The following is an 18,472-nucleotide window of genomic DNA, read 5'->3' as shown; positions in this document are numbered from 1 at the left end:
AAACTGTCCCGTTCTGGTCTAGTTTCGGTTCCAATTTGGGTTTGAATCGGATTATAAAAATTATTTTTTAATACAATTCTCAACTAAAATATTATTTTTTACTTGAAAATTAACAAATTATTCAATTTCATATAAAAATAAATATTAAAGTTAGAAAAGATATATATTTTGAAATTGAACTTGGATAAATATTAGTTTTTTTTAAAGTGAAATTAAAAATATAAATATATATTGAAATTATATATTTTTTTAATTTGACCGGTTTGGTTTGGCCCGATCAGGTTTTTGAAGACATGGAACCGGATCCAAAACCGGTCCAAACCGGTCTGGTTCGATTTTTGACTTTTTGATCAACTCGATTTTTTTTTATTTAGTTCGGTGCGATTCGGCTCGAATTTCTGGTTCGCCGGTTTGAGTGCCCACCCCTAATAGGGGCTATTTTCACTAGGTTAGACTCAGTTGGCTAGATGTTTCACTTTTTATTGTTAGGAGAAAATGTGTATTTTTTTCCTTTCAATTTCTACTGAATTTCTTAGAGCATCTGCAATGGTGTTAATATAATATTATCACTAACCAAAGAAAATTTTGTTATTAATTTGTTATTATGTAAAATTGGTCGATCTCTTTAAAACCATTTTAATTGTATAATTCTTATTGTAATTAACTTTATTCATTTTATTTTATTCAATCATTTAAAAAGATATTTAAAAAAATATAGTTTCTTAATTTGTAAGCTATTGAAATGCACCACTCCAAATAAAACTACATTTCAGTTAAATAGCTGTAAAAAAAAAGTTTAATAAATTGAACTATTTCGGATGCTCTTAGAAACTTTCTTTCACTAAGAGCAAGCCCAGCGCATCGCCCAAACCGGGTGAAAGGGCCACTAGGCCAGCCCGAAGTAGCTCCAGCGCGAGGAAGGAAGCCCGGGCAGCAGCTGGGTCCCACGAGCCCGGGCAGGCCCAAGGGCAACTTCAGCCTAGGCTTGAGCCGGAGTTGGCTGACGTCAGCCCTGACAGCAACGAACAGTAAAAAGCCACGTGTCGCGCCAGGGACGCTCCGATGGATTTTTTTCCAGAAATCCGACGGTCCTCGTTTTTTTTGCTAAAAAAATTGCAAAAAAATTCTGAAAAATTCTGAAATTTTTTTTAAAAAATACCAAAAAATTCAGTATTTTTTCCCTATAAATACCTAACCATTTTATTTACTTTCCACACAAAATCTTCATACAATTCTTCTCCATCCCCAATATTTTTTACTCTCCACTCACATTATTCACTTTTCTCACCAATTCTCTACACAAACTATTCTCCTTCCAATATTGGGACACGTGGTACAATTTTAGAGGGTGAAAATCTTATCTGAAATATGAGATTATAATTTTTTAAAAATATCTGAAAATCTTATCTGACATGGGACACGTGGCACAATTTTAGAGGGTGAAAATTTTATCGGAAATCTGATATTATAATTTTTATTAATGAATATCCGAAAATTTTATCTGGAATAAGACACGTGGCAACCGAGATTCTCATCCGAAAATCTTATCCGAAAATTTAATTACAAAAGATTATCAAAATTAATGATTTAAAATATAAAAAAATAGGAAATAAAGTACAATGAATAGTATTTGCCCTAAACTTGTCCTAGACTTTGCCCTTGTGGGTGGAACCGCAAATGGCAAGGCTGACACTATTCACGTGAATAGTGACAGCCCTTGCTTGCCCTTGCCTTAGACTTTGCCCTAAAGGGTGGAGTTGCTCTAAGTAGAGTCAGTCACTAATTATTATATGCAATCAAACTTGAAGATGATGAGGATGACAATAATAAAAAAAATCAGTAAATAATGTGTCATTTCTTTAAGTTGCATTGTAAGATTCTTTTGTCCTCCAAGTCCAAGGTACATCAGCTAGATTATGCTTGAGGCATATTTCTTTTTGTGTATTGTCTCTCAAGTGCTCCACCAAGCAATTAGAGTTTAACCCCACCACACACTAACTTTCCTGGATAAAGAATAAGATCATCTTCTTCGATAATCATTCACAAAACCTCTCTCTGGCTTTCAGTGATCATGTAGAGATTCAGTACTACTACTAGGAAGCCATGGCCAAATAAATATAAAACTAGCCAGCCTACCCTCTCTCTATCTATATATTTATTTGCTCCACTTTGGATGGCTGAGGCAGTTATGCCGACAAGGACAATTTTGTCAAGTTGCACTCACATCCCATTTGGCTAAAGAACAAAAACCTAGCTCAAAGTAATCGCATAGTTTCTGCCTTAGGAGATTAAAAGAGACGTCAGATTATCAACAACGGCGAAAGATGATATTATTTAGAAGCATTGGAAAATAGATGTTTCTCTGAACAAAACTTTGCTCATAGTTGACATGATCAGCAGCACAAGGATAAAGCTGTAGCAAGACTTACAACAAGACACATAAAAACACAAGGAAATTTTAAGGCTGTTTGCTGACAGCTAGTTGGTGGAGTTTGGTGTTTGATTGGTAACAGGGTATTTCCTAGCATTCTTGACAATTTTGGAGAGTGCAGCTTGTCCAAGATCAAGTCCACAAACATCAGCAAGTTGAATCAGATAAAGCAAGACATCAGAGAGCTCCTCTTCCAAATGCTCTTTCTCATCACAAGTCCAATTAGGCAGTCCTCTTGCAACTTCTCCCTTCCATTGGAAAATTTCAGACAATTCTCCAACCTCTCCCACCTGCACAAACATATTATGCAATGGAAAAAGTTCAAAACAAAGAAAGAAGATAAATAAAATTGGGGAATTGAAGCTTGGTGAAATGGGGTGACAAAGTGATTTGAGTTTGTTACCAGAGCTAGAAGGAGGTTCCTTGGACTGTGATATTGATCCCATCCTCTTACTTGAGCAAACTCAGCAAGCCTATCTCTGAGTTCTTGAAGTGAAACATCCTTAGCATTTCTTGCAACCTCATAAGAACTTCCCATCTCTTCTGATCCTAGCTCTCCTCCACTTTGGCTCATGCACGACCAAATTTAAAGCAAATGCAGAGATGAGAGAGACTTATGGCTTGCTTTTTTTTGGGTGGCTTTTTTTGTTTTGTTTTTGTAAAACTAAAAATGCACCATTTGGTATAGTGGAGGGGCACTTGAGTGTTCCCTGAAAACAGTAATCATTTCAGGTATGGCAAAAGATGTTCCCAATCTTATCATCCATGACTTGAAATCACTCATACCTATCTACTTCAAATTTTTAACTAGGAATAATATGGGAAGCAATTGGTCCAAAAACTTCAATTTGGCACATAGCTCTCTCACCTATGCCTATGCATAAGCCAACCCGTTGGAATTATCCTATAGCTTTGTTCCTTGGCATTTTGGATTTATCCTCCCCCAAGTATAATGGTGAATTTCACTAGCTAGTATATTTTCAGATTTCACAAAAATCACAAAAGATTTTTGTTTCTCAGTCTTTTATGGAACCAACAATACAAAAACATCATTGGCTCCTTGTCTCTTTTATGAATCCGGAAATTGCGATTTGGGTGTGGATAATTTTCGACATCAGAATCAGGAACTTGCACGACATATAAACAAAGCTTTCCATTTCATATCCCACATGGTTGTTGTGTGTCGTTTATACTCTGCTTTATAGCAAGGGAAATCGAGTCTAAGTTGAAAAAGTACAAAATCTACCAAGCTACCTATATTATCTATTCTGCAGAAGGAAAAAGACGTGTAAAAGGGAACAAGCTTTTTGCTTGCATATGCTTTAAGTGTTGGCGCCCACCTATGTGCCTTGAGATTTGTTGCCTTCATACTCATTATGTCTGCATGTAATGTAAATTTATGCAATTCACACACACACACACACACACACACACACACACAATCTCAGCCATATAGGTGAAAACTTGTCCTGAATTTACTTTTACCTTTGTCTGGAACTCAAAGGGTGCAAAGGAAAAGGAAAGTTAAACATTACCTACACTATCACAACTTGGGTAGAGAACCTGAACTTAAAGCAATGCTATGCTAAACTTCAGTTCTTATGAAATTATGAGGCCTTGAGCATCTGCTATCCAAAAAAAAAAAATTCATTAATTTACTAGAAGGTTCAAAATTTAAAAAGGGAAAAGAAGTAGAATATGGTTGCTGCAAAGCAATGACTATGCATAATCATAAAACTCCAATTAGATTAGGGAAGGGATTGTTGGTATCACATTTATACTCCAAAGGTGTTGCCATTTTAAGGACAGATGTTTGTAACTCTGTTCTTAACTCTGGGCCCCTATCATATTCTGATTCATCTTTCCACAAGTGCTTTTGTAGCATTAGCATTTCCAGTTTTTCATGATGTGAACACAATATAAGCAGAAGATTAAAATGAAGGTTTCTGCCTAATCAGTTTTATCTCATAAAAGAATGAGTTCATGAGCTGCCTTCTATTTTTCTTTGTGGTCACTTATGGCATATGTCCATGGAGAATTTGCATGCTCCCCTCTACTTAAAATAAGAAACAAAGTATGTAATCTTATTTCTAATCTTCCAGTGCCCAAAAACCATATGAATCGTTAAGTCTCGAATATAATATAATATACTATAAAATGCAATCATCCCCAATCAATACATACCATTAGTTTTCACTTCCAGAGCAGAAAATATTGCTAGCTAGCTAAACCTAGAAAATAACTCAACTCTAACATTCAATTAAACTAAAACAGAGATGATGCAGGATGATGATTTGAAATGTTGCTCAAGAATCTCTAAGCACAGGCTAGGCTATATATCAGTGCTACATAAAGGTTAGTAAACCAATTAATTAATATTCTACCTAATTGGTGAAATCATATCATCAGATTAGATCATCATACCTCAAAATATCTATTTGATTGATCTTGATCTCACTAAAATTCAGTCGACCACAGAGAGAGCTTGATACTCTTTGTCAGCAATGGCTGCTTCCATGAGTTGGTGCGCGCCAATTTCTCCACCATTGTCCAAGAATACCTTGCCCAAATTGTCTAAGTAGCCACTCAAAATCTCCGTACTGCCTCATAACTAGGCTTCCAGTCGATACCACGGCATGAAAAGTCGGTGAACACAAACACCTTCTTGACCATCTGCTCTGGCTTTAAGTTCTCATTCACAGCCACTTCCAGAATCAAATCACACGCCTCTGGAAAATTAGCTATGCTGAAATCTTTGTTTGTCCTCATCATAAACTTGGCCTTGGATTTGAGATCATCGCCTTGTATCGAATGCAGCAGCAGCTCATATTGGGAATCACCGAAAGTGATCACCTTTCCTTTCCATACCGGCTCTTCACTCAGTTCAGACACCACAAGTCCCAAACTCATAGCCCATGCTCTGCCATTGCCCAGGATATCAGTGAGACAACACACTGCCAAGCAGTTTTTAAAGTTCCCCAAACCCTGCTTTTGCTGCTGTTTATGTCCTCCACCATTGCCTTCCACTGAAGCTCAACCACTTCCCTGAAATCCGCATAGCATACATATTTTATGATCTCCCCTAGAACCAAAGCATCCGGCTTTATTATGCCAATGCCGCCTCCTCCTCTTGCTGCTGCTACTTTCACCTCCTCCAAATACTTCTCAACCTCATAGCTCCTCTGCCTGTCACTGTTAACTGCGGTTTGAAGATGCCACAACTTCTGCTTCTCAAACACCCAGCTCCAGCGATGGTCAAACATTCCTTGACGATACCAATAATTGCGCAAGGGCGCCAAAACCAATTTCCTAAACTTCTCCCACTCTTCCAGTTCATACGATTGATCTGATTTGGGTGTGAAAAGCCTCTTCGCAATGCTTTCACACAGCAGAACGGAGCGGGCGGTATGAGAGGCCGTGGGGTGTTTGGTAACCAAACAAGCTGCAGCCTCAGTAACGAAACGATGAGGATCAAAAGTACTATCTTCATCGTCTTCGTCTTCCTTGAACTCATCTTCCTCGTCCGTTAAGTAATCGGATGACTTAAGTTGCAGCTTATGCTGCATTATTTTATCAACATCAGACTCCAAGCGCTTCAGGAAGAGATCCATAACCGCGTGTTCTCCGAGAAGGCGGTAGAGAATATCAATAAGTTCCCAAAGATTCCCTAACGGAGTGGAAAAGGAATCGATGTTGCAAACTAGCGTCTTGGGGTGGTTCTTGTGGAGCCAAAACGCCGCCGTGTAGAAGGCGTCGGTGTACCATTTTCCCGTATGAAAATGACAAGAGTTGAGGTTGAAGATGAGCTTGAGGGTGGTTAGGGGATCGTGGGACCAGGCTACCTCCAGCAGTTGCGGCAGAAGATTAAGGGAATAATGTGAATCTAGGGAGGCCTGCTTCTGCTCGTTGTCGTCGTCTTCTACTTTTTCTTTTTGTGGTTTTTTCACGTTGAAAAACAGATCAAGACGGATCACTGTAGGAAGTGAAGCCATTGCCCATATATATTATATATTTTTCACTGTTTTTTTGTGAAGGTAAAATTTTGAAAACCTTGTGGGGGGATTGTTGAAATTTTAAAAGTTTTTAAAAATTTAACTATTTTATTTATTTAATTATTTTGGCTGTTTTATTTTATTTATTATGGGGGTTATAAATATTTAATATTCAGGTTTTATTTCTGGTTGGTAAAAACTTTAATGTTTTGGTTGGAGAACTTTTATAGTTGGTGAAGGTTACATGTTTTTAGATGCCTATAAAAGGCCACTCCTCATTCACATTTGAAAACACACAATAACACACAATACATTATCAGAATATCACATACACATTCTAATTCTCTCATTCTCTACTTTTACATATATTCTCTACTTTATATTATTATTATTTTTTATAACATTAAGTCCCTCCTCAGTAAGACCCTTAAGAACTAGATGAGCAAACCATCATTTTTGAGATAATAATGCTCTATATCTAGAAGGAAATGAAGAGGAGGATCGGCTATAGATAACCACAAATGTCTAAAATACAGGTTTCTATCTGCATGTCATAAAGAAGAATTGGTAATGCAAACAGCTACATGATTTTTCAATTCGTGTTGACGAAATAACTACACTTGTTGCTTAAAAGGGTAATTCGTCTGTTTGTTTCGATCGTTTTACATCTCTTACAGGTTCCTTTTTGACATTTCAATGAGTAGCAGTTACACTGAGTAGGTAACTTGGAATAACCAATGCCACTAGAAAGGCCATCTAGTATCCAGTTGGAAACTATTTTGAAACGCATGCCGAAAGAAGAATGCAGCTTGCATTCTCTCAGGTGCTGTCCAGCAACAAGTTCAATGCAGCTTTAGCCATAAGAGCAAAATTCGAAGAAAAACCAAACATATAAAACGTTGGTGCCTTATTTATTGCCTGTCAAGAAATGTTGCCTACCGTCCATGTCACTACAATTCTAGCTCCGCCTATACTAGCTTGGAAAAAACCATTCACTTTATATATGTTTTTCTTGCAAATACTAATTAGAAGCTTAAGCGTAACCACCAAAGACTTGATTTAAATCTTAATCCTATTGACAGACTGACAGTCCACCATTTAAAGCTAAAATTAAAGAGTCTTGGGTCAATTTTCTGAATGAAGCTTCATTTACAATAAAAAAGAATGTCAAATCATTCAATTCAAAATTAATTAGTAATAGGTGGAGGAAATATTTTTAAGTAGTAATATTATATATTTTATAAAATATCACACAAAATACACGTGGGATGGGAGACAAACTAAGTTATTTCTTAAACTGGTCTGATATTTTGGGCGTTGATAGTGAGCCAACTGGGGGCCATTGGACTGAACATGCAAAATATTGCCAAAATGTTCTATTTATTGTAGCCTACATGATTGAAGAATACATTTAAGTGTGAGCCTACACTTGTCTCTACGTAGGTCTGCCAGTGAGTACGGATAAACAGTAAGAAAAGTCTTAATACATAATAAGTTAATAATAATGTATTATGTTTTGTCTTACCAAAAATATAATTAAAGACGATATGTAGCGCCTTTCTGTTCTATGATTTAAGTTCTCTATTTTATTTGATATACTTTATGTACACTACAAGAAAATTAGTCTTTTGCGGCAGAATATGCCCAACAAACATAGGGTGAGCATTATTACCGAAAATCCGACCGAATTGGCCGAACCGGACCTTCAAAAGTGGTTTAGTTCGGTTTTTACACTGAAAAATCGGTAAAAAAATTGGCCGAATTGGCCATGAACCGGGTTGGACCGGTTTTAATTGGCTACAAACTAGCAAAAATCGGACTGGACCGAGTAATTTAATTATATTATTAAAAAAATACTTAATACATGTGTCAAGTGATGATTCGTTGAGCGAAAACCATTTCCTACTCTATGTTACACCGGATCGAGCGAAACCCTAAAACATTGCTTCGATTTTTTTTTCTCCATTTCGCCTCTTCTCCTCTCAGACTCTCTCTCGCCGCTGCTCTCTGAATCACTCTCGGCTCTATCTTCTCTTCCTTCTCACCCTCTCTCTCTCTCTCTCTGACGATTTTTCTCACCCGATCACTCAGTCTCTCAGTCACTCTCTCTCTCACCCGCTCTGACTCTCGTCTCCCTCAGCCAGTTTCGCTCGCTCTCTCTCTCTCTCTCTTAGCCATTCTCGGTCCCTGTCGACTGCTCTCTCTCAGTCTCTCTCGCTCTCTCTCAGTTTGAGGTATTAATATGTGTAAACCCTAATTAAAAATGTTATGGATTTGACAATTTTTGTTAATTCTATTTATCTAGTCTGACTCTGTTGTGATTTTTGGTGGACATAATTGATTTTGGGATCATAAGAAACGATTGGCTTGCTCTAGGTAATTTCTTTGATCTGACTCTGTTTTTGTTTGATTTATTTCTGGTGGTGTTGTAATTTCTAATAATATCTAGGATCATAGAATTGATTTTGGGATAGAAGTGATTTTTTGTTGCTGTTTGATTTATTTGTATTTTTCAGTTGTTGTTTTATTTGTTATTTTTTGTGGTAGTTTTATTTCTTATTTATGATTTCATTTCGGATTTTGGAAAATTGCATCATTCAATAATGTGATTTGGCAGATATTGAGTAATAATTTAAGTTCTATGATTATTGTAATGTCACACTAAATTTGGCAACAATTCATATAGGCTAAAGGCATAAATAAGATGTTAGAAAAGTGGAATTATTAAATAATGTGATATTTGTATTTTGGTTGCTGCTTTGGCAGATATGCATATGCAATATTTGTATTTTGGTTGTTGCTTTGGCAAATATGCAATATTGATTACATGCTTATTGTTTTTGGTTATTGAAGCACCAAAAATTTGTATTTTTGTAGAGTATTAGGAATTTAATGGAAGCAGAATCTGAAACTCCTGTTTTAACTAACCCACCACCACCATTAGCCCTTTCACCATTAGCCCCTTCACAATCAGACCCTCCAAAATCAACTCCTAGTACTTTAGGAAAAAGAAAGCCTTGTAAGAATGCTTCGGGGGTTTGGGATCATTTCACAGAGATAAAGTGTGATGATGAAACTAGTGAGTCTAGATGCATATGCAAGTATTGTAAAAAGGACTATGCATGTGATGGTAAAAGGAATGCTACATCCACTTTATGGCACCATTTGAGAAGTCAATGTAAGAATTCTCCATTGAGACATGAGAAAAGACAAAAAGTCCTTTCATTTGAGGGCCAAGGGAAAGAGGGTAACCTAGTAGCACATGCATTTAGTAAAGAGAGATGTAGAATTGCATATGTCAAGATGATTATTCGGGATGAGCTTCCATTAAGTCATGTGGAGGGTATTGGGTTTCTTGAATTTTTGAAGGAGGCACAACCTATATTTGATTTGCCATCTCGTACAACAATTGCTAGAGATGTGTGGGATCTTTATCAAGAGGAGAAAGCTAAAATCAAGAGTGTCCTAACACATAATGCACAAAGAGTCTCTCTTACCACCGACACTTAGACGTCCATTCAAAATATCAATTACATGGTTCTCGCGGCCCACTTCATTGATGATGATTGGGTCTTGCATAAGAGAATCCTTAATTTTTGTGTCATTTCTAATCATAAGGGGGATATAATTGGTAGGCTTGTGGAGGCATGTTTGAATGGATGGGGGATAGACTAAGTTTTCACCATATCGGTTGATAATGCTTCCTCCAATGATGGATGTATTAGCTACATGAAGAAGAGGTTAGAAAAGTGGAATTCACTCATAGGTGATGATAGTTTGTTGCATGTGGGGTGTTGTGCACATATTACAAACTTGATTGTAACCGATGGAATGAAAGAAATTCATCAATCTATTGAGAGTATTTGAAATTGTGCTAAGTACATTAGGGGGTCATCCTAACGGTTAGAGAAGTTTAGGGCTTGTTAGAGAGATGGAGAAGGTTGATACTAGAACCGTGGTTCCTTTAGATGTGTGCACAAGATGGAATTCAACTTACATGATGTTGGAGAGTGCTTTGAAGCTCCAAAAAGGTTTTGAGAGGATGTAGGAGGATGACCCAAACTTTTTGGGGTACTTTGAGGAGTATGAAGCTCATGGTAAGGAAAAGAAGAAAAGAGTTGGGCCTCCAACTTCATTGGATTGGGATAATACAAAGGTATTTGTCAAACTTTTGAAGAAGTTTTATGATGCTACTTTGAGGTTTAGTGCATCAAAAATCGTGTCTTCTAATGCCCCACTCCATGGGATATGTTCTTTTTTGGAGGAGATAGACACAATGATGAATGTTGATGATGTTGTTATGTGCAAAATAGCAACAATGATGAAGAGAAAGTTTGATAAATATTGGGAAAATGTGAATAACATCAACAAGTTATTCTTTGTGGCGGTTATTCTAGATCCTTGATACAAGATGGATGATGTGGAATTTTACTTGGGTGACTTCATGTTCGATGAAAATGAGGTTATTGACATGTCATTGGAGATCAAGACACTTTTACACAATTTGTATGATTACTATAGAAAGCAAAATCCAGCTGCTACCCAAGTATTTCATGGTAATGTAGAGAGTGAAGGATCATTGCATGTGAACAATGATGTTACTAAATCATCAAGGTTACAAAAGTTCTTAAAGTCAAGGAGAGATAAGGATGTTGTTGAGATAAGAAATGAGATTGATAAATACCTATTGGAACCTCCCGTGAATCTTACCAATGATGAGTTCAAATTGCTTGATTGGTGGAAGTAGAATGCTAAAAAATTTCCAATACTTTCCAATGTTGCAAAAGATGTATTTGTTGTCCAAGCATCAACTGTGGCTTCGGAATGTTCTTTTAGCATGGGAAAAAGAGTTGTAGATCCCTTTAGGAGTTCATTAACTCCAAAAACCGTGAAGGCATTGATTTGTTGTAGTGATTGGTTAAGGGTAGAAGAGTTTAGCTACTACAAAGAACCCACATTGGAGGAGTTAGATTTCTACCAAGCTTTGGAAAAGTGGAAAAAGGTTTTCTTTCTTTTCTACATTAATCATAATTTGTAGTTTCTTTGTGTTATTAATTCATATGTTTACTAACTATTTTTTCTTTCTTTGTGCAGAGGTGAAAATCTAATATGAATATGAAACAACTCATGGAATTGTATGTGTATATGTAATGGAAATTTATTTGTTTTTATTTAGATTTTCTTTTGAACTTTGTAAATATGCAAATTGTGATTGAGATTACTCTCACAATTTGCTATGGACTGTAATTATTAATTTCTGTATTTGGAGATGTGTGGTGGATGATGATTTGCTATGGTTTTAAGGTTTTTTTTAAGTATTTGAATGATGAAAACTTTAGATATGCAGAGTTGGAGAAACTGGAAAAACTGTACAAGAATTGTCAAAACTTGAATTGTTGAAATCTGACCAAAAAAACAGAATGGGCCTGGAAAACTTATAAATAAAAAAACTTCAATTGTTGCTTTTGTTGGGCCTCGGCAAATACCCGAATCGAAGCAACACGGCCCGCCTAACTCGGGTTCCGACTTAATTCGAAAATGGGCCTAAAAAAGAGGTCCAAGGTTTAGCATTTGGGCCTGCCGACAAGGCCCGAGTTGGCGTGCGGTTTGGGCCCATAACCGGCCCGACCCGACCAGTGATCAGCCCTATGTGGAATATTAGTTTTGCCGCCACAACTTTGATCCATCGTCGTGATAGAAACACGTAAGTCAGCAAAACTGTTTTTGTTTATTTCTTTAGGAGGAAAAGCACGGGAGACCCACGCATTGCAAAATTTATGGACGACTATAGCTGATGGATTTAATTTGTTTGTCGGGATAGAAAACAGGAAAAGAAATTCACTCATGTAAACGACATCGTTTTGTTTCTTTAGCGAGAAACAATTTTGAGTTAAGCGGCAAAATGGCCCGACACGTGCTGGACCCTATTTAGAACCAAGACGATTGGCATTTCATCTTTTCTCTGCCTCACCCCTCACTTAACTCTTCTCGGAAATCACACAAACCCTGTTCATAACCAAGACGATTGGCATTTCATCTTCTCTCTGCCTCACCCCTCACTTAACTCTTCTTGGAAATCACACAAACCCTATTCATAACCAAGATGATTGGCATTTCCTCTTCTTTCTACCTCACCCCTCACTTAACTCTTCTCGGAAATCACACAAACCCTATTCATAACCAAGATGATTGGCATTTCCTCTTCTTTCTACCTCACCCCTCACTTAACTCTTCTCGGAAATCACACAAACCCACTGACATACGATTCTCCTCCCTCTGCAAAACCTTCGATTCTTTATGATTTTTCTGTTTATCTCTTTAGGTTTTCAGCAATAGGATTGGTTTCTCTGACTCTTGGTTGCCGTACAAGCAGTGGTGGATCTAGGATTCTCGGTCTAAGTGGTCAAAAAGTAAAAGTGTTGAAATTTTTTTAATTTAAAAAAAAAACACTAAAAAGCATAAAGATAGAACATTTATTTAATTCTCCAAAAATTAGGATATGAGTACGTATACGAAAATTAAAATAATATATTTATTAATTTTTATAAATTGCTATTGTACTAATATATTGGTTAAATATATCACTGGGTATAGACTAAAAGGTTTAATTAAAAAACATTTGGGCCAAACCTTTTAAAAAGACCCACAGGTTATTAAGAAACATTTGGGCCAGACTTATACATGGCCCAGACGTTTTTTAAAAACCTACAACTAGTGAAACGGTGAGTTTAAACTAAAATGAGGCATAAGCTAGGCAAATCACCGACATCATCTTCTTCGCTGCCTCTGCAACCCAAAAAAAATTCAAGTCGTGGTGCTGCCAGATCCGATCAGCTGCGTCTGGAAAAAGTTTAGAGAGCAGCGCAAGGCAAGCCCACAGGGGACTTTCATCGAGCACCTTGCACACAAGGGGTCGCTCAGATAACGGCTAAGGGGTCGCTGGTGGAGTCAACGGCTAGATTTCCGGCATTCCAAGGGATCGTGTGACCCCTCTTGTCCCAACGTGCGTCCGCCACTGCGTACAGGTAAAATCGAATGCCCACTCCTTTTTCAGTTATTTTTTTTATACGTTGAAGGTATGTTGGCAAATGTCTTTGTTATCGGTCTTATGCTTAGTTGTTTCTATTGTTCATCATGTTGATTCATATGTGATAACAAGTTTGTTGTATCTATATAAATTTTCCTTTGGTTTTAATGTTGAAACCTATTAGCTCTTTCAACATGACAATGTGCAGTTTTTTCTCATTATTTTTCCTACTTTCTCTCGTTTAGAACTCTTTTTAGTCTGTTAATTCATGTGGACTGGAGGAATTTTATAATGGCAGTCTATGACAACTTGGGTGTCTTTTTTGCTTGTATTTCCATTGGCTCTCATTTTGACAACTATTTGCTGCCTCTTCCAGCATTAAAGGTGTATGCTCTGACTCTCTGGTTAAGAGTCCCTGTAATGTTTGTGTTTGACTGTGGGCTGTTTAGTATTGTTGGGTTACAGTCTCTGTTTTGGCATTGAGGTTTTTGTATGCTTGTAGTCCCAGTAAGTTTTGGCCTATAAGTTGTTTGCTTAAGTACCTCAGTCCTGGTAGTGTTTAGTGTTTTTGCCTTTAGATTAGACAGTGGATAACTAGGTTTTTAATTTTCCAGGGCTTGCAAACAATCATGACAGATTTTTTGTGCTTCTATGTTTTTTTAAAGTTGATTTATGGGATTAATCAGTCTTGAGCTCACTTGGCAAATGATTTTTCCTCAGCTTTATCTGATTCTATACTTCTTTTGTCTAGTTCATCTACCTGCACCTATTTGAGTTCACCACCTATGAAATCAGCCGTTAAAGAGCATGATTCTCTCTAATAGCTAAATAAATTTCTATATAATGTATTCAAGTTAGACAAATTTGATATTTTATATCATTTATTGGGTAACTAAATAGCTAACAAGAGGGCTCTTATTAAAAACACCTTGGTGAAATTTTGGGAAATATTTGACCAAGAAAAAAAAAAGGGGGGGAATATTGTAGAAAAAAATAACTTATCGGATAGGGGACAGTTGTTCCCCATGTATATATGTATACTGTTCACCTTTAAAACAGGATCTCATGGATGGATGAAACAGTTGTCAATGCAACATTAACTTTGAATTCGGTGGATAATGTGTGCATCATAAACCAGAATCCCAAAACATATTTGACCGTTGGAATATGAACCTTTAAATTAGAGAAGATGGTCATAGAAAGTCAAAACTAGCTTCATGTCGTTTGAAATTTAGAGGAATATATTGACATGTATTCCTTTATAATAGTGTCACCGAAATTGGTAGTTCTAAAATTGATATATTGGAAAGGAAATATTTTTGTTTATCATTTTAATTCAAGGTGTACTCTCACTATCTTTTTGCATGCCCATGCTTCCTAATAGAAGGGATGCAAATCACTTACGTTGTGGTAACTTAGTTACAAATTTAGTGTTGAACTAGTATGAAATGCCCAAATTATCCTTCTTTTAATACTCATTATAGGGATAGTATCGACACCATCAACACACACTGAGGCTCCCATGTACATCTCTCTATTGCTCACCCCTTTCTCTCTCTCTCCCATGTCATTCTAAGGTTCTTGATGCTACGTACTAGTGAAGGACAATTTGAAAAGAACGCTGATTATATGATCGATGGTGGGCATGAATCTTGTAATTTCACTGATGCACATGAATTTTATGCTGACTTAACTACTGCTAACCGTGTAAATTTCATAAATAGGTAGGGGATCTTCCTCACTATTTAGTATATTGCACTAATGAAGAGGGTTACCAACTAGGCATATATATGAGACAATATGAAGTCTAGCATGTGTATGCGGAAGGCCAAACAAAACAACAAGCTCCATGTTTCAATCCTTAAGAGTGGAGAAAATATAGTTGCCTTATGCATGCTCGGTTATGTTTTGATAGCTCGCTAAGAGCTTCCTGAAATTTGTAAGCATTGAACTTAGAAAAGTTCATCGATTTCAGATTGGAGTGACATATAACAGAGAGTAAACTATCTCACATGTGTAGTTTATAATATCCATTAGCTAAAAAAATCCTTTGTTCTTGTCATATGCAATGTCGAGATGATAACATTGTTGACATTTGTTTATAAGTTCTTGTTTTTTTTTTTTTTTAGTTACTAAATGTCGTAGGTTGGGTTCTGGGAAAGTTGGAGCTTGTCTTCTGTTCTGCACAGGACTTGAATAAGTTACAATATTTGTTTTTTGTTTGTATACGTATCCATTATCGTTTCTTGGCGGTCCATGTTGAACCAGATGGGCCAATTGCTTGAGGCACCGTCTGTTTCTTTGTTCTTTAATCAGCTACCGTCAGACAAGAAAAAATTTAGCTACCCAATCCTATGATTAAATAGTGTGCTGTTGTCAGTTATATATGTTGGTCAGGAGGACTGTGCTACGTACCCCTTTTTTATTTTTATTTTTATCATCTGAATTCGAATCAATCTTCTCGTTCTTGTTTGCATTAATCTGTTATGAAATTTTGTATTTCAGTTCTCAATGATATGGTACTTATAAATTGTTTTTCCTTTTTCTGCAGATGTCTTCGATTTCAAAGAAACAACATTTGTCTCGTCCCGCAGCTCCGACTCAACTTCCGACAGTCTCTACAGGCCGTCTTTCACCCACTCAGACTCAGTCTGTATCTCCGACAGTCTCTACAGGCCGTCTTTCCCTCACTCAGACTCAGTCCGCATCTCCGACTCAACCTCCGACAGTCTCTACAGGCCGTCTTTCACCCACTCAGGCTCAGTCCTCCAGCGGGACTCTTTCTCCACCACCCCATCCTCCAATGAGAGCGAGTTCTCGTCACAGGCACCCTAATCGAACTAGGCATGCCACCTCCTCATCAGCTGGTAAGAAAATTGATTGAAGTTCAGTTTTTCTTATTTTTGTTTTGTTTTGTTTTTAATGTTCAGAACTATAAAATAAAGTGTTTTTTTTTTCAATTGCAGATGACATGATTGACTCAAGTAGTGCTGAAAATGGCTCTGGTAAGTGGTTACTTTTTTTCAAGTTGCTTGTTGCAATAATCCTTGATGTTATACTTTAATTATGCATAATGGACATTTGCAATTGCACATGCAGGTCGTCTTCCGACCATTCGAGACACAGAGCAGCGTCCCCGTAGAAAGGGGGTTAGGGGGGCATGTAAAGCTGTGAAGACCACTCGCATCGTGCGCACATCTAATCACAGGATCAAGGTTATTTTTCATCCGAAATATGATGAACCTGTGGATTTGAAGATTTCTAGCTTGCTGTCACATGACATTGGGGCCATTATCCGGAGCAACTGTCCAATGAATCATGGATATTGGGAGGACGTTCCTGAAGATCAGAAGAAGGACCTTGCTGATCAGATCAGTGTGAGTGTATTTTATGTTAAAAATTAAGATTTTGTTTTTATTTTTCTCCAAATGCAATGTTTAATTGTTACATCTTTTTTGTAATTAATTGCAGGTCAACTTTGATATAGACTTGGACATGGTTGGTCTTCGTGGTTATATTGATTTGGTCATGGCTAGGCGGTTTAGGGACTTCAAGCACGAGTTGCATAAGCACTTTCAGCTTTTCTCATCTCCTGAGGAGGCTTTGGCCAACCCACCGTTGGAGATAATTGAGAGAGATGCAGTACATGAATGGGAATATTTGTGTGATCACTTTCAGTCCCAGGATTTTTTGGTAATTATATTATTGCACTACTTAATAAATAATAAATCTACTCTTAATATTAATTTCATGTTATATTGCACTAACAAATTTTGGAATTTGTAACTGTGCAGAGAGCGTCAAATGCGAATAAAGCAAATCGGTCAAAAAAGAAAATGGAGCATCGTGCTGGTTCATTATCATTCTCACACCTTGTGATGCAGTGCGCAGAGGTAATTTATATATTGGTTTTTGGCAATTTGATGTTTGATTTGACAATGTTGAAAATATTGCTATGATGCATTTGGATTATGAATATTTAATAGCTGCATTGCAACTGCAATTGTTTTGCAGCAAAGTTGTGTGATTTTCTTTCCTCATGGCTCAATGTTTTCATGTATGAATTTGAGGATGGAAATCTGATATGATAAGATTGATTGTCGGTGTTTCAAATCTTTATATAAGATTGATTGTCGGTGTTTCAAATCTTGACAAACAATTTTTATTTTTATTTTCTTCTTTTGGTATTATAGGAGGGTTCTCAATTTGCAGAGATAGACGCTTTTGAGAAGGCCTATGCTGGGAAAAACAAGCAATGGACCAATGAGACGGCCAAAGCTAAACATGTAAGTGTTTGTATATTTATTGTGCAATCTCAACCACTCAATGTATGATTATTACAACATGTTTTTTTATTTTTTTGAAGGATGAGATGGTGGCGAAGAAGAATGAGTATCTTGAGTTAGCAAAGGAGTATCCTGAGGGCACCTCACCAGATGAGATGTCAATTGCTGATCAAGATGCTGGACATAATATTGTGATAGATGTACTTGGCAAGAAGCCAGGTAGGCAGAAACGCAGGTTGGGATTTGGCCTAGCTCGTGGGTCTTCTTCGTCCTTGGCATCATCAACTAGATTGCAACAATTGGAGGATCAGTTGGTAGCAGAGAGGACAGCTAGGGAGGCAACGCAAAATTATCTACAGAAAATTGTGCAACAGATATCAAGCGTAGTTCCCGGGTTTATACCACCCCCAGCTGATTTTCTAGTAACACCAGAGACACAGCATGTTGATGATGAGGATCGCGACCATTCTTCATTAGGATAGTAGTATTTTGATATGTTTCACCTGTTATATAACTTCATTAGGATAATAGTATTTTGATATGTTTCACCTAGCATATTTGCTACTCATATATCATGTTGACAGCTTTGGACACTTGGTATCTTGGTAGACATATTTTGTTTTGTTTAGTAATATGTTAGGTACTCTATGTATTCTCCATCAGATTAATAGAATGCTTTTGTCAATGGAAAAACATGTTTCACAATTTGATGGTAAGATTCAACAGAATTTGTAGC

The 18,472-nt window shown here is 36.9% G+C and overlaps 3 protein-coding genes across 3 annotated transcripts; 1 reads left to right on the top strand and 2 right to left on the bottom strand.

Annotated features, from left to right (window-relative positions):
* On the bottom strand, nt 2,306-3,103 carry LOC18776906 (dCTP pyrophosphatase 1). The gene is made up of 2 exons (XM_007211154.2): nt 2,835-3,103; nt 2,306-2,721 (listed from the first exon to the last, which is right to left on the bottom strand). The coding sequence occupies exons 1-2, from the start codon at nt 3,003-3,005 to the stop codon at nt 2,479-2,481; spliced, it is 414 nt and encodes a 137-aa protein (XP_007211216.1). The 5' UTR covers nt 3,006-3,103; the 3' UTR covers nt 2,306-2,478.
* Nucleotides 3,211-6,423, bottom strand: LOC18775780. Its single transcript, XM_020564788.1, has 2 exons — nt 4,856-6,423; nt 3,211-4,056 (listed from the first exon to the last, which is right to left on the bottom strand). Exon 1 carries the CDS (start codon nt 6,421-6,423, stop codon nt 5,338-5,340), a length of 1,086 nt encoding a protein of 361 aa, XP_020420377.1. The 3' UTR covers nt 3,211-4,056; nt 4,856-5,337.
* LOC18775730 lies at nt 13,149-18,429 on the top strand. Its single transcript, XM_007209520.2, has 8 exons — nt 13,149-13,448; nt 16,002-16,317; nt 16,417-16,455; nt 16,550-16,827; nt 16,922-17,143; nt 17,245-17,343; nt 17,644-17,736; nt 17,817-18,429. Exons 2-8 carry the CDS (start codon nt 16,002-16,004, stop codon nt 18,216-18,218), a joined length of 1,449 nt encoding a protein of 482 aa, XP_007209582.2. The 5' UTR covers nt 13,149-13,448; the 3' UTR covers nt 18,219-18,429.

The sequence above is a fragment of the Prunus persica genome, chromosome G5 (genome assembly GCF_000346465.2).
Source record: "Prunus persica cultivar Lovell chromosome G5, Prunus_persica_NCBIv2, whole genome shotgun sequence".
In the NCBI taxonomy this organism is placed as follows: domain Eukaryota; kingdom Viridiplantae; phylum Streptophyta; class Magnoliopsida; order Rosales; family Rosaceae; genus Prunus; species Prunus persica.
This window is presented reverse-complemented; position numbering and strand designations above follow the sequence as displayed.